This window comes from Saccopteryx bilineata, chromosome 11 (assembly GCF_036850765.1).
Source record: "Saccopteryx bilineata isolate mSacBil1 chromosome 11, mSacBil1_pri_phased_curated, whole genome shotgun sequence".
NCBI lineage: Eukaryota > Metazoa > Chordata > Mammalia > Chiroptera > Emballonuridae > Saccopteryx > Saccopteryx bilineata.
This window is the reverse complement of record NC_089500.1, coordinates 14,819,587-14,835,076: the sequence shown is the minus strand read 5'-3', so window position 1 is coordinate 14,835,076 and position 15,490 is coordinate 14,819,587. Positions and strand designations below refer to the sequence as shown.

At 37.8% G+C, this 15,490-nt stretch overlaps 1 protein-coding gene across 3 annotated transcripts in view; it reads left to right on the top strand.

Annotated features, from left to right (window-relative positions):
• Positions 1-15,490, top strand: part of WDR7 (WD repeat domain 7) — a 313,941-nt gene that overhangs the window by 133,824 nt on the left and 164,627 nt on the right. For all 3 annotated transcript variants that reach the window (XM_066246276.1, XM_066246273.1, XM_066246274.1), the window contains one exon: positions 4,514-4,630. In XM_066246276.1, the coding sequence (XP_066102373.1) occupies positions 4,514-4,630 (117 nt within the window). The remainder of the gene's footprint in view (positions 1-4,513; positions 4,631-15,490) is intronic.

Below are 15,490 nucleotides of genomic sequence, written 5' to 3'. Positions count from 1 at the left end.
GGGGTAGAATCCTTTGGATTTTCCATGTAGATAGTCATTTTATCCTTGAATAAGGACAGCTCACCTCATCCTGTCCAAACTATATGGTTGTTTGTGTTTTCTCTTCTTGCTTTGTTAGACTGGCCAGGACTTCCAATGCTGTGCTAAATATGAGTGGCCAGTGTGTGGACATCTTTGCTTCATTTCTGATGATAGGAAGAAAGTGTTCAATCTTTCACCCGCAAGCATAATGTTAGCTATAGATTAATTTTTTATTTTTTAGCGAGAGAGAGAGAGAGAGAGAGAGAGAGAGAGAGAGAGGACAGATGAGAAGCATCAACTCATAGTTATAGCTCCTTAGTTATTCATTCATTGCGTTCTCATATGTGCCTTGACCGGGGGGCTACAGCAGAGTAAGAGACCCCTTGCTCAAGCCAGTGACCACACGTTCAAACTGGTGAGCCTGTATTCAAGCCGGATGAGCCCATGCTCAAGCCAGTGACCACACGTTCAAACTGGTGAGCCTGTATTCAAGCCAGATGAGCCCATGCTCAACCCAGTGACCACACGTTCAAACTGGTGAGCCTGTATTCAAGCCGGATGAGCCCATGCTCAACCCAGTGACCACACGTTCAAACTGGTGAGCCTGTATTCAAGCCGGATGAGCCCATGCTCAACCCAGTGACCACACATTCAAACTGGTGAGCCTGTATTCAACCCGGATGAGCCCATGCTCAACCCAGTGACCACACGTTCAAACTGGTGAGCCTGCATTCAAGCCGGATGAGCCCATGCTCAACCCAGTGACCACACGTTCAAACTGGTGAGCCTGTATTCAAGCCGGATGAGCCCATGCTCAACCCAGTGACCACACGTTCAAACTGGTGAGCCTGTACTCAAGCCGGATGAGCCCATGCTCAACCCAGTGACCACACGTTCAAACTGGTGAGCCTGTATTCAACCCGGATGAGCCCATGCTCAACCCAGTGACCACACGTTCAAACTGGTGAGCCTGTATTCAACCCGGATGAGCCCATGCTCAAACCAGTGACCACACGTTCAAACTGGTGAGCCTGTATTCAAGCCGGATGAGCCCATGCTCAACCCAGTGACCACACGTTCAAACTGGTGAGCCTGTATTCAAGCCGGATGAGCCCATGCTCAACCCAGTGACCACACGTTCAAACTGGTGAGCCTGTATTCAAGCCGGATGAGCCCATGCTCAACCCAGTGACTTTGGGGTTTCAGACCCAGGTTCTCAGCATTCCAGGCTGATAATCTTTCCACTGAGCTACCGCCTGGTCAGGCAGCTGTACATTTTTAATAGCTGCATTAAGTTTAGGAAGTTTCTTTTGATTCTTATTTTTCTGAGAGTTTTTAAAATTACGAACTGATGTTGAATTTTGTGAAGTGATTGATTGATAAGACCATACAATTTTTCTTCTTTAACTTGTTAATATTTTGGATTATGCTGATTGATTTTTGAATATAACCAGACTTGCATCCTCAGAATAAACCTTACTTGATAATGGTGTGTAAATTTTTTTTATATGTTGCTGAATTCTGTGTGCTTATTTTTGTTAAGGATCTTTGAGGCTATATTTATTAGAGATATTGATTGGTAGTTTTCTTTTATTCTTTGTATTTTCTTTGCTTCTGCCAAAAGAGAAGGGATTTTATACCCCTTATTTTGTTTTGAAAAGTGTCGATCAAAGGACCAGTTTCAACATAGCTACTTGGTATTTCAGCCTTGGCTACTTTAATATATACACGTTTGCTCCTTAAGTCTGTCCCAAATATTGAATGCTGTCAGTTGAACAGTTAACTTTGTATAGCCCAAGAACTCCATGGAGGGCTAGACAGTATTTATGTTCAATATCGTATTATTCCATGATTTCTCATGTTTGAAGTGGTGCTCTGTCATACCTCCTATCCTGTAACTCAAGCCTAGGAAGATTTTGGTGCTAAAGGATATTGGGGTTTGAAATTGAAAGACATACATGTCAATACTGGTTCCTAAATTTAGTAGCTGTGCTATGTTAAGCAATTAGTTAACCTCTCTGATTTAATGAGATCAGTTTAATTTGTTACTCCATAAATGCCAGCTCCCTTTCACTTTTTAAAATTGAATTTATTAGGTTGACACTAGTTGTAATTTCAGGTATCCAGTTCTACAACATATCTGTGCACACTGTATTGTGTGCCCACCTCCCCCCAAGTCAGTTCTCCACCCATCACCGTTTATGCTCCTGTCCCTTCCACCTGCCCATCTCCTGGCCGTCTCCACACTGTTATCTGTGTCCATGAGCTTTGTTTCGTTTTAGTCTTTTTATTTTGCTCTATCCTTTATTTTCATGAAACCTTTTAATTTCACAGGAATGGGAAATACTACTAACAAATTATTGTTACTGAGAGTAAGAGATTTATAATTTGATTTAATAATCTAAAATAATGATTCTCGATAATGAACTTAATATTTATTTTCTAGTAATCTGCCTCCTCTGTTGTAAACATTATCTTGAATACCCAACAACACAATGATCCTGCAAAGGAATGGCTTTGTCATTTTGAATTCATCAGGGACTATTGATCTAGCTCAGCGGTTCTCAACCTGTGGGTCGCGACCCCGGCGGGGGTCGAACGACCAAAACACAGGGGTCGCCTAAAGCCATAGGAAAATACATATTTATTATACAATACATTTTTAAATAAAATATGTATTTCTGATGGCTTTAGGTGACCCCTGTGTTTATGTATTTTGTGATGGCTTTAGGCGACCCCTGTGTTTTGGTCGTTCGACCCCCGCCGGGGTCGTGACCCACAGGTTGAGAACCGCTGAGTTAGCTCTATTCATTTTTGTTGCAGCAATTCTAAACAAAATGGTGGTACTCAATGTGGTATGTTCCCTTTCCAAAATGTAAATACTTAGACCTTGGAACCATCTACTGCTAGGTAGATGGTCTAGTTCAGGACTATTCCTGGTGGTTAATAACTAACGTTCTTTCTTTTTTTTCTTTTTATGTATTTTTTTTATTTTTCCAAAGTTAGAAGTGGGAAGGCAGTCAGACAGACTCCCGCATGCACCTGACTGGGATCCACCCGGCATGCCCACCAGGGGGAGATGCTCTGCACATCTGGGGCGTCGCTCCGGAGCCATTCTAGCACCTGACGCAGAGGCCATGGAGCCGTCCTCAGCACCTGGTCTAACTTTGCTCCAGTGGAGCCTTAGCTGTGGGAGGGGAAGAGAGAGAGAAAGAGGAAGGAGAGGGGTAAGGGTGGAGAAGTAGATGGGCACTTCTCCTGTGTGTCCTGGTCAGGAATCGAACCTTGGACTTCCACACGCCGGGCGATGCTCTACCACTGAGCTAGCTGGCCAGGGCTAGGTTCTTTCTTTCTTGGTGCCTTTCATAAGCCTGAGACAGAAAGGTTTACTATCACATAGAAATGTTCAAGGTAATACACCTTGGAAGAAAAGAAATCCTTGAATGGTGTAGTTTGATTTTTAAAAATATTTTGATGGATACTATATATGCAGTCATTGAAGTTCTTGTTATGAATGTTTGATTAGAAAGTTCAACTCCTAAAGCAACTTCTGATGGTGATGATTTTATATCCTATTGGTTGAGCAACACCTGTTAACCGAATGAAAATATTGAGACAAGCTGCTATCCATTGCCTAGTTAGAAATAATGTGGTAGATGTAAATCGACACCAAAATACATCATCAAGGGTAGCAGGTTAGATGGACAAGGACAAGACAGGTGATATTACAAAATGGAAGCTTTTGGCACCTTGGTTTAGTCACCTACTTGCTTCAGTTTGGGTCTTTTGTTGTGATAGTTATCTGAGCTCCTCTCTAATTCCTCACAGGAAGCCAAGTTATACTCTTGGGGCGTGCGCCTCAGATCTCTCACGTGGACCCAAGCACTAACCCCTCTTTTGTGGTCATTTTTCTTCCCAGCCTTCAAGTTATAGCCAACGACTAGTAAAGAGAAGTATAAATGTTTAAAATAGCCCTTCACTTTCTAGGGGTTTTCTTCTGTTTTAGCATAATTATGTATAAATCAACTAAAGTAATGTAGTGAGTGTGTTGAAAGGAATCAAGTAAAAATGTAATTAACTTCAATATTATTTTTCTGTTTTTCCCAGATGTTAATGAAAAAAGGCAATATAGTTGGCACCCATGTATGTATACACACACGCGTGCACGCGCGCACACACACACACACACACACACACACAGAAATAGAGCTCACATGAATGTTTACTTTATTACTGTGTGTTCTTAATTTTGGTGAATATATGGGGGTGGGAAAAAATAGGTTTACAGTTGTGAGTACATAAAAGTTTATTCTTGAATTATTATTTATTAATGATTTTCCATATGAACAACTGTAAACCTACATTTGCCCACCCCTGTATTGTATTTTAAAAAGACTGCGTTTGCATCCAGGAAGTTAAAAACCTTTAAGAGTTTTGATCTACCTTTCCTTTCGTTCCTAAAAACTAAGCCTGTGTTCCCCATGTGTTCTAGCTGGGGTCTCAGCAGAAGCCATGCAGACAGTCACCGCCACTCCTGACACCATCTCGGGCCCCGAAGCCAAAGTCCAAGAGGAAGAGCACGACCTTGTAGACGATGACATCACAACTGGTAAGGAGGCATCTTTACCATAATCTGGATGAGCCTTGTCCAATATTGGAAAACGCTTTTCTGTCATTTAGAGTGGGACTAAGGATGTTAATGGAAAGGATGGAACTTTGTATTGATGGGTATTTGGTTTTATAAGACTCTTTAGTGTCCTTTTTGATGTTGAAGTGGAAGGAAGTGGAACTGTTTGTTTGGGCCAGGTTTGCTCGTTGTTGCTCTAACAATGATCCTGCTAGCTGTGCCTTTGATTTTCTGGGGACCTTCTAATTCAGAGACTAGGATCATTTCTAACGCTGTGGAACATGTAGAGGAATACACCTATTATGTTATGAAAGGTTTTACAGTTATACTGAAGGGGTAATAACAGTATATGCAATATTGGCTGCATGAGGAAACTTACAGATACTTACAGTATAGAAATAAATACTTCTTTTAAAAGTTACTTACATTGTAAGGTATTGACCATGATTATCTATATTACTTATCACATAACCAGGCATAAAATAAATTTTAGAAAAGCCACATACCACATATTTTTAGCCTATCTTAAGCATTTGCAATGACTGGATCTCCAAATGCATTCAGCTCAATTTCTTTCAGTGCACAGAGGATAAAACAACCTAGTATAGATATTCTTATTAGTATTAAGAATGAGAAACTTTTATTTTTGGTATGGATGGGTAAAATGTAATATCTGACAATATATGTCTATCATTATCAGGGAGCAACAAGTATTAACTTAATAGTAATCAATAATTTGAAAAGAAGCATGCTCATAAAATATCAGTCAAGTTTTCAACAAAAACTGAAGGGAGAAAAAAACAAAAGGGAATTTTTTTGTTTTGTTTTATTTTTCTTTTAAAGCTCTGTGTGGCAAGTTTTTTATTGTTAGCACCAAATGCCTTTGAAATTGTTTCACTGGGAAGAATTTGAGAGAGTCTAATGGTCTCCCTTGAAAATCAGAAACCCTATGTTAATTATAAAACACAGCATTTGTGTCGCTGCTCCAAGTAAGGAGTTGACTAAGCTGGGGTGGGGGGGCGTCTGGTTTTCAGTAAAAATGAGATGATGGTGGTTCTTCTTTTTTGTTTTCAATTCTTTTTAATGTTATCAGTTTATTTTTTTAATCACCTACCATAAATATAAATTATTTCAAAAACTTTCAACTTTTCTGAAAGTCATTTGCACTTCACAATTCTGGAATTTGTTTCAGTAGCTACTAAAGGATATTATTTGCAAGTTTTTCAAACTGGATTGTTTTCCTTCATTTTCATTTGCTTTTTAAAATGTTGTTATAGGTGTTTTGTTTATATTTTAATTTCCTATACATTTTAAAGGCCTTCTGTCCATAAAAAGGGAATGGTTTAATTCATAGGAAAAAAAGAAGTTACCTTTGCAATAGTGGAATAACTCAATTTGCATTCTGGAATAAACAGTACATTTTTGAGAACTCAAGCATTTCTAAATCAGTACATTGAAATTATGAATTATGCATTACCAAAGTCCTAGGACGGCATTATAGCACATGACTGTTTTTATTTGATTGTTAAAAAAAGAATCAAGAAACTTAAAGGTGAAAACCTAGTTTTGGAGAGAATCAATGCTACATAAACTGTATTGTAATCTGCATGAAGTTCAGCTAAACATGTGTGACGAATGGCTTTTATCAATTGATTTATTCATTTCATGTCATGGGTACTAGAGGCAAGAATGTTCAATATGCAAAGAATTTAAATGATGGGAAAAAAAGGCTTCCTTCACGTGTTGTCAAAGTAACTAGCCCGCTGTAGACAGTGGATCATTCCGGCTCCCTTTAGATTGTGTGACTTGATTAAGATGTGGTATGGATTTTTATGAAGGTTTTGAAGAAAACCGTATTTCTTTTTATTGACTAGAATCCTATATAAATTGCATTATGAAAAATATGGCAGATGCATTGAGACAAACCTGTTCTAAGCATAGTAATCTTATTTTGGGATAACCAGTGTTGTAGAATACAAATATAAAAGGGAAACTGGTAGGTTATCTGTTCACTCTGAAAAATCAGTTATTTAAAAGGAATTTCTCTAATAACATCTCTTCATAAAAGAAATATAAATTATATCATGACAGAGAGATTTGCCTGTAGTCTGAATGGATTCTTATTTGGAGGCCATAGGCTAATAGGCACTGTTGTATTAATTTTATATTTGTAGTAATATGGAACTTAATTTTTTTATTGACTCAAACAGTGGACCAAGATGAAAAGATGCCATTACAATATGAAGTATAACTTAATGCTTGTTCTGTAGGAAGAGCAGTCATTTTTGCAATTTTTCTTCTGGGTGAGAATTGAAGGAGATGTGAGTGTGGTGTGCCGCTGGAATCGGAGCCTAGCACCTAGCAGTCTTTGTTAGCGTTTGCTGTATGAAAATAAAGCACCGTGGGTAAAACTGTGTCAGTGTTGGCTATGATCAATTGGAACTAATTAAATTTATTTGAAATGAAGTGTCTTAACTGGAAGAGAACAGCTGGAAAGAAAAAAAATTGAGTCTTGATTGAGACCGTTTAAACGTTCTCGCTGTCGTTTAAAAACTATGCTGCTGTCCTTTTCTGTGTGTCTTTTTTTAAAGCTAATATCTATTGATCGGCTCTACAAAGTAAGGCCACAGTGCATTGTGGCCAACACATACACTTTATTTTACTTAGCATTCTACCTTAAGGTTCATCAAATTCTTTTTTAACCGCATGTTTTAAATTACATATCAAAGCTATATTAGCTATTTTTGCAGATTAACATTGTCTTTAATGTAGAAAAATATTAAAACCTATTCCATTTTTTTATATTATATTGTGTGCCTGGTAATGTACTTTTATTCAGTGAAATTGCTTCAGATTTTGCAATATTCTATATGTGAAATCAGTTTTAACAACAATAATAGTATATTCTGTAAAGTTAAATGAATGGTATTAAGATTGTTTTTAGGTTTTTTTATAATTTCAGAAGCACAAGAATGTTGTTACTCTAAACCTGTGGGTTTCTTTCATATGCATACTTTTATTTTTAGTCTTGTAATTTAAATGTTTATGTTGATATACCATTAAGTATTTGTTAGTAATAAGTTCTTATTTTTATCATAATATTAATAGGTCATACTTATATTGATAGAATAAAATTCACTAAAACTGACACACAGAAAAAAATTTAGATAAATCATAATCTATTTTTAAGGTAGACCTTTTAGGTGAGTTTGTTAGCTACCTTTATGTGTTTTTATTTTTGTAAAGGATGCCATTCTGTGTAAGTTGTACATCCCTAAATATCATATTTTAAAACAGTGTTCCCCTAATTGCAGATTAAAAAGAAATTTTGGAAGAGTTTCATTCACAAACCTGCATGGATCCGTTTAAGAAAATCACTGTATTTTTCCGAAGGTCATGCTGCAGTGTCTGCCTCTTGTTCAATACTGCAGGGACACAAACTGACCATCTAGCGGTGTAAAGGGTCAGGAGTCACTGACATTGTCACAAAGAGGCTGCGTGATAGTGGATGAGCAGCACAGTTGGTAGACTGACTGCTTACAACAAAGGCAGCAATGATGTGAATCAGGATGGGTTTGTTGTGTTTGTTTATAAAATTTAAGTTTACTTTGTTTAAAAAAATAAAAAGAAGTATATGGATAAAAGAAAAAATAGAGAAGGGTAAGAGAAAATGGAAAGTAACATCTGTTGACAACTTGCAATATCCAAGCACTTTACACTTGACTCTTACAACATTCCCTTGAAATGGATACCAGTATCTTTCCAGCTGTATAAATGAGGAAGCAAACCCAGAGAGGTCCCTTTTATAAAGTCACATACTTACCAAGTGAGAGATCTAGGATTTAAAACGAGTCCTGCCTGATTCCAAAGCTTCTGTGTGCTCTGAAGCCCCATCACCCTGCCACACATTCTCAAACCCACTGAACTTGGGCAGATTTTAATTTTCTTTTGAAATGTGAGGTGATGTCAGAGTCTACCTTTATTGCTATGACATTGGATATCAACCTGGTATTTTCTAGATATCCTATCTTATTATTTAAAATGCAAACTTGTTATTAAAATATAGACCAAAGATTCTCTTCTATAGAGAAAAGAAATCATCACATATTTGTTCTTTAAACTTTCAGCCATTATTTTAGAGCACTGCGATATAAGACTATAAATATAAGTTGTGTTTATTACTAAAGTTATTTTATTGCATGCATTTAAAATGAAATAGTTATTGTTCTGTCTAGCTTTTTGAAATCATCAGTATAAATAGACATGTTAACATATATTTATAAAGTCAAGTCAACATGTTTAGCATATTAAGATAGAGCTTAAAAGGACATCTAGTCTGAGACTAAATATTGATTTTTGCATTTTACCATTTACTAAAAGCTTTATTCATAAAATGTTTATACATTTGTTTTGGCTGAAAGATAGGAAATTCATCCTGTTAAAAATACACCTAAGTTCCAAAGAGCAAAATTTATGTCCTTATGTATTCAGAAATCAGAAGTACTTTCTGAGCATCAAGCCAGAGGTCTCAGGACTCTTGTAGAGCCCCTCGACTGTGGTCCGTGTTGATCCAGACAGTGGAGACGTGCTGATGGATGATGGTCAGTTTCTTGTCAGCCTGTAAATTTTGGTTGCTCTCTTTTTATCCCTGCATTTCTCCTATGTTTGCATGTCCCGTTTCCCCGGGAGCTGTGCCGCCTCATTTCCAAGCCCCACTTTGTCAATGAACACCCACAATCTTGTGGTTTTCCTGAAGCTAGAGATGCCAGGGCAGCTGTTGGAGAGATCCCGCTGGGGCTGAGTGGCCCGCTGCAGGAGCAGCAGGGCGGCGTGTGTGGGAGGGGAGAGATTGGCAGGCAGCGATGCCCAGAGGGAGGAGAGAGATGCAGAGCTCTCTCAGGAGGCTCGACAGGGAAACACACTGGGCTGAGAACTCAAGTGTGGGTCACGCCAAGTGGAGGTGCGCATGGTGCGTCATCCTCTGGGCGCCGTCATTACTGAGCACTAAGAAAACTTCTGTTTTTCATCGTCTGTTGAAAATTGCAAGATATGTGCTCCACTTTGGCCTGTTCGGGATTGTGTTTAAAGGCTTGGCCTGGGTGACTTGCCCAGGAAAAAGCACAAAAGAAAAAGAGGCGAGGCCAAGGGTGGCTGATAAATACGATGTGAATGTTCGCTTTCTCTTTAAAATGTTTAGACTTTTACAAATGGGAAATCAATGTATGTTGGCCAAGAAAGTGTTGTGTATTTAAATGAATTAAATATCGTCAATTATCAGAGGTGCCATAGCATAAATTAATCAACTGTTGCCTTGGCACCGGATCTTTCATAATGATATTTTCTAATAATAGCACTTTTATTTTTTGTGTGTATATATATTATACAATGTTTGCATAGAACATTTCAGCAAGAGATTGGCCAATGAAACAGTCATTGACATTATCTTAGCAATAAAAGAACACATTTAAAAATCAGGAACTTGAATAACTATCACAGTGACTCACTCACATTTATTGAGTGCCTAATGTGGGTCAGGCTGTGTGTGCTCTAGGCTCTTTTTAATTCTCGCAGTAACTCATTCTAATAAGGCTCATTCTCACTTCTGTTTTATAAGGGAGAAAAATGAGGCACAGAATGGTTAAGTCACTTTCCACAGAAAGGCCACAGGTGGGAAAAAATGGCCAAGTCAGGCCTGGAATCCAGGCCGTCCGCCTTTAGATCTTGTGTTCTGAAATGGAAGTAATCTGTTCAATACCACGTGATTTAAAAAACCTTGTAAAAAAAATTAAGAAACAAATACATTCATTATGCCATATTTTCTCTGTATGATATCGAAATGTCAATATTAATTTTTAATATAGTATAATTTTTTATGTAGTACAAAGAAATATTTACAAAGTGAAGAAAAGACTTCCTATTGTTTTAGAAACTAAACATAGATAATTAGTACAAGAAGATAACTTTATATATCTTCTAGGTAATGTTAGAATGTTTATGTTCATATAAAATCACACATAAATACACCAGCAGGTCTACAATACTGGATCACAAAGGCTTAAGGTTTGATTTTCAGATTTAATGTATATTCTTTTTGATAAATTTGGACTAAATAAGAAAAAGCAAAAATACCTACATAAGAGTGTAGGAGCCGTTGAAAAAAAAGCTTTTCATCTGAGTGGATAACCCTCAGAATGAACTTACAATGTTTGGCCTTTTGTGTGCTGTGTAATAACACCTCATGGGTAAGAATGAATCGCATTAGAGTGAGGTACACTATTGTATATCTGTATATTACATGAATTGCCTGTATAATTGATAACAAACCCATATGACCAAAAGTTGTAATTCACAAAAGTAATGACAACAATGTCTCATAATTCACAGACTTTATGTCATACCTTTGAAGGATTGCTTTTACTGTGCAAACCATGTTAAAGGGGAAAAACATTTTAAAACGGATGTGGGTTTTGAAGAGTTCTTCCTGATATTTTATAGTCACTTTTAATACACAAAGAGATAATCAAGTTGACTAGCAAGCTTGAATGATTTCCCCATTCTTTCTTGCATTAAATTAATTGTCAAACATCAAGGCTTTTTTTAAATCTTAATTTGAACATTTTAATCACAAATGAAGTTAACATTTGCTTGAGGTGAGGACAGTCATGAACCGGAATGTATTTTCTTCTCATGTGATATATTAGAAATCTCCCTCATAAATAGGGGAAAAAATCCAGTTAGAATACTTACCCATTTTTTATTTCTTTTTTTGTAAGTATATATCCTTAATAAAGATGGGTGACTTAAATGAAGTAAATCTTATTTAAAAGGATCCAGGGAAACTGAATCAGCTGCTCTCTCTTTGTCCTTTTTGTATATATATTTTTCACTGTCATTGGTACCACCTACAAGTATAAAGAATATTTCATTTAACTCATGAAAACATTAGCACGCACGTTGTATTTTTCTATCCACACACTCCAGGGAGGGTTTAGTATAGCAAGCTCTTAGTTGAGAAGGGGAGGTCTGATCTTATAGGGAGGCTGTATATTCCCGCATAGCTGTGTGCACACACATGCACAACATGCATGCGTGTATGATAGACTTTAGATGGCAGAATTCCGACATCTGGGGATTAGTTAAGGGTGGAAAGTGCGACTGGGGTAAGCCTGCATTTGGGACAGAGGCAGACAGACATGGGAAGAGCTCTAGGGTTAAAACTACTAGTTTAGAGACTTTGAAATGAAGATTCTTTAGGGTTGAGAAGAATGGCCAGGCCGGAGCTGAAGGGCGGGCAGAACCCTCCAAGAATGAGGGTCTGTTGTCAGGTCTGGCATGTCCCTTTGGTGTGTACCAAGCTTACATCATGTGCTGTATGTTACTTTAAAGCAGAGATTGTTATTAAACAGACATGGAAAAGATTTAAAACGTTGGTGGAATGTCGTGGCTTCCTGTCTGATGTGCTTCGTTCTACTTTCCTGGTCTAACTTCTCATTCACCAGCTATTTCTGAGCACCTGCTTGGCATTGAGCGCTGACCAGATCCTGAGTATAGGGTGATGTTTGTGCTCCAGAGAACTGGTTGTCTTTATTATTTGTTGGGAAGTGTTTACCTGAGAACTCTTATTCATGGAGGTTTAGTGAACTCAGTATTGTGATGTAAAACCTACAATTCACATGTATGTCTAAGAGTGAATCTGTAGATTTCATAGAAATAGAAAAACAAAATAAAACATTACCATCAACTCAAGGAAAAGCTAGTCCGTGAGAGTAAATATATAATTAGAATATTTTAAAATATGAATGGGCGCAGCACAGGCTCTGGTGTCTCTTGTGTTCAGATCTCAGCTTCCCTGCTTACTTGCTGCGTGGCCTGTGCCCGTTGCATGACTGTGTCCAGCCTCCGTGCTCTCACCTGCAGTACGAGGACAGTGAGACCGTGTCGTGTGGGGGGTGAAACGGGATGACACATGATTCTCGGCGGAGGAGCTGGGACACAACTGCTCAGGCCATGTTATGGCCTCCTGTCCTCCTTCCTTCATTACTATCATCTTTCTTTAGTGATCTGCTTTAATATATAGAATAAATGGTCTGTAACTAGCATCTAAATCAGTTCTCCTAATGACTGGATGGTCATCACTCCCTGGAATATATATCTATATCTACTGAACATATACCTCATAGATAGAGAAATATACTACATCCAAAGTTCTGTGCAAATTTTCAGAAACTTCTGAGAGCTGGCTCAGGAAATATAGATGAGTTATTGTCTTTTTCTTAAATACTTTTATATTGGCTTCTTTTTATAACATTAATTGAGTTAAATTTAAGAAGAGTGAATCATTGGATGGGATGGAAGTAAAGACAGCCTTGAAAGTAAATGTTTATCTATACTCTGGTAGCCAAGGGAGAGTTGATTTGCATATTGAGGCCTGTGGTTGGCCAGTGGTGGTCAGTGAGGGCTCAGAGGGAGAGAATGGTATGGTAAGGTTTCTGAAGAGTCTGCTATGACTATTTATTTGATTCACTGCTAGACTTAGGAGAGTATATTTAAATGATGATAAAATCCAAGAGTAAAAGAAAATCTTCACCATATTATCATTAATGGCCTTGCCAAGAAAGAAAATGGAGATACATTATTTTAAATTTAGAAATTAAATTTAATGGGGTAACATGGAGAGACATTTAATGAAGTTCCCACACTTCACAGGATGTTTACTTGTTAGCTTAGTTATGAAAGTGTATGTTCAAAAGTAGAATAAGGGATACCACGCCGAAGTATCAGCTAAATGTGAGAGTGGAATAAAGACATCATCAGAAATGCAAAATCTCAAAAAAAAAAAAAAAGGACCTTTCATGCTCTTCGATCAGAAATGAGTGGAGGTGGTTCTCTGTCCAAATCAGAGACTAAAGAGAGAGGAGACCTGGAACCCAGGGTTCAGGGAGCCTGGTTCATGAAGTCTGCTCCCTGCGTGTTCTGTGCTTGCAGACCCTAGGCCGCCTCTTAGGAGCATCACCTCAGGAACCTACCCCCGTGAGGGTGGCAGGGAGAAGAGGATTCTGGGAGAAAAGCCTTTGTATTTTAAGGGTAAGCAGCACCTCCTCATAGGAAGACTCCAACAGTGTTCAAAGTAATTTTACAGAGGTTTCTTCAAATACATTAAACTATGTTCCCAATATTTGGCAAGATATAATTTTTTACTTCCCAGGCTGGGCTTGATTTCTGCTTCCTTGCCTGTTTCTGGCCCATATTTCAGATTTACACAGTGGGTGAGGATTTGGAAATTAATTATTGAAACCTGTAGAAAAACCAGGTAAACAACAACAAAAGATAGTACTGCAAGGAGGAGAAAAAGTTGTGATGATAAATGAATCACGTGGTTGGGCTGTAAATAGCGTTCACAACATTATGAAAATATGAACATTGATTATGATAGAGTTTTAATAACTATGATGTAATAAGTTGGGAGGCAGAGGAAGAGGACAAAGCAGAGTATATGAATGTGTGTGTGACACATGTTGCAAGTAAGTTGTGAGTATGCGAAGGAGAACCCAGTTTTCATAGTGAGGAATTATAAGCCTAAAGATAAGATAAGCCTAAAACTATAAGAAATTAGAAAGTAGAAGAGAGGGTTTTCTAAAAAAGACCCAAAAGTGGTTTTTGCAGAGTGAACAATGCCTTTTATACTAACTTGCAGAACTGTATGAGTCTTTACACAATATATACTTTTATAAATTAAAACCAAATATGTGTGTGTGCACATAACTAAAGGTGATAGCACAAAGTGACATAACATGTCACCAAGTCCAAGCCTGGATGAACTAGAAATAAGCAGAGTGTGTTCCCATCTTCTTTTCCTGGCTGTGTTCCAAAGAAGAGGAAGACAAAGAAGAGAGAGCTCCACTAGTGTGTGAGAGAGAACAGGATAGAAGGGGGGGACATTAGAACCCCGTGGTTGGCGTGGGCAGAAGAGTGAAGGAGATTTTGTATTTTATGTTATTTTTTTTCACGATCTAGTGAACTGCATCAAAAGGTTATAAAAAAAACTTGCTTCAGTGATAACAGAATTGTGCTTGGTTAATTTTGGAAAAGAAAACTTGAAGAATGAAAATTAAAATCTGCAGAGGTACAGAAATCTTTATTTTTAAAAATGGAGATAGATTGGTTCTAAGACGCTCTAAGTTGGTTAGTGTGCTGTTTAGATATACCGAAAGCCTGCAATATATTTTAAAATATGATTTGGAAGCCCCTAGAAACACTGAGAATCAGTACAGGTGCCCTGGGTCTTCCCACACACCTGAATTTCATCACAGTGTTTCAGTTGTGTTGAATTTCTTACCATCCATCACCTAAAATAATTTTGATGTTTCGGTGCGAGATGTGTATGATTTATCTTAAAATGGCATTTATACTCTTGTGTCATTTTCACCGCATACAATACACTATGAAATGGGTCATTCTTCTGTTCATGGAAAGCTATTCCTTGTGATTAACTTATGGGTTTTTTTGAACTTGGTTTGACATGACTTTATCACCATTACCTGTACAATTATCTTTGCTAACATCTTATTCCTTATTTTCTCATGACGAATTTATTGTCTGACTTAGAGATTAGAGAAGAGAACTTGTAAAAATCAGGAAACAGTCTATTAAGAAAATTCCAGCAACAGCCCGAGACTCAGCAAGACAGCAAATAAACATGTCATTGGTAGCAACCACAGCCACATGGCCCCTCCACATCATCTCTGGGCACAGAACCATGACCTTTGGTACTGTGATGCTAAAGTGTGTGGCTGACTCAATTCCGTATTTTCAGGGGCAAATTTTTGCACAGTGCAGTAAGTA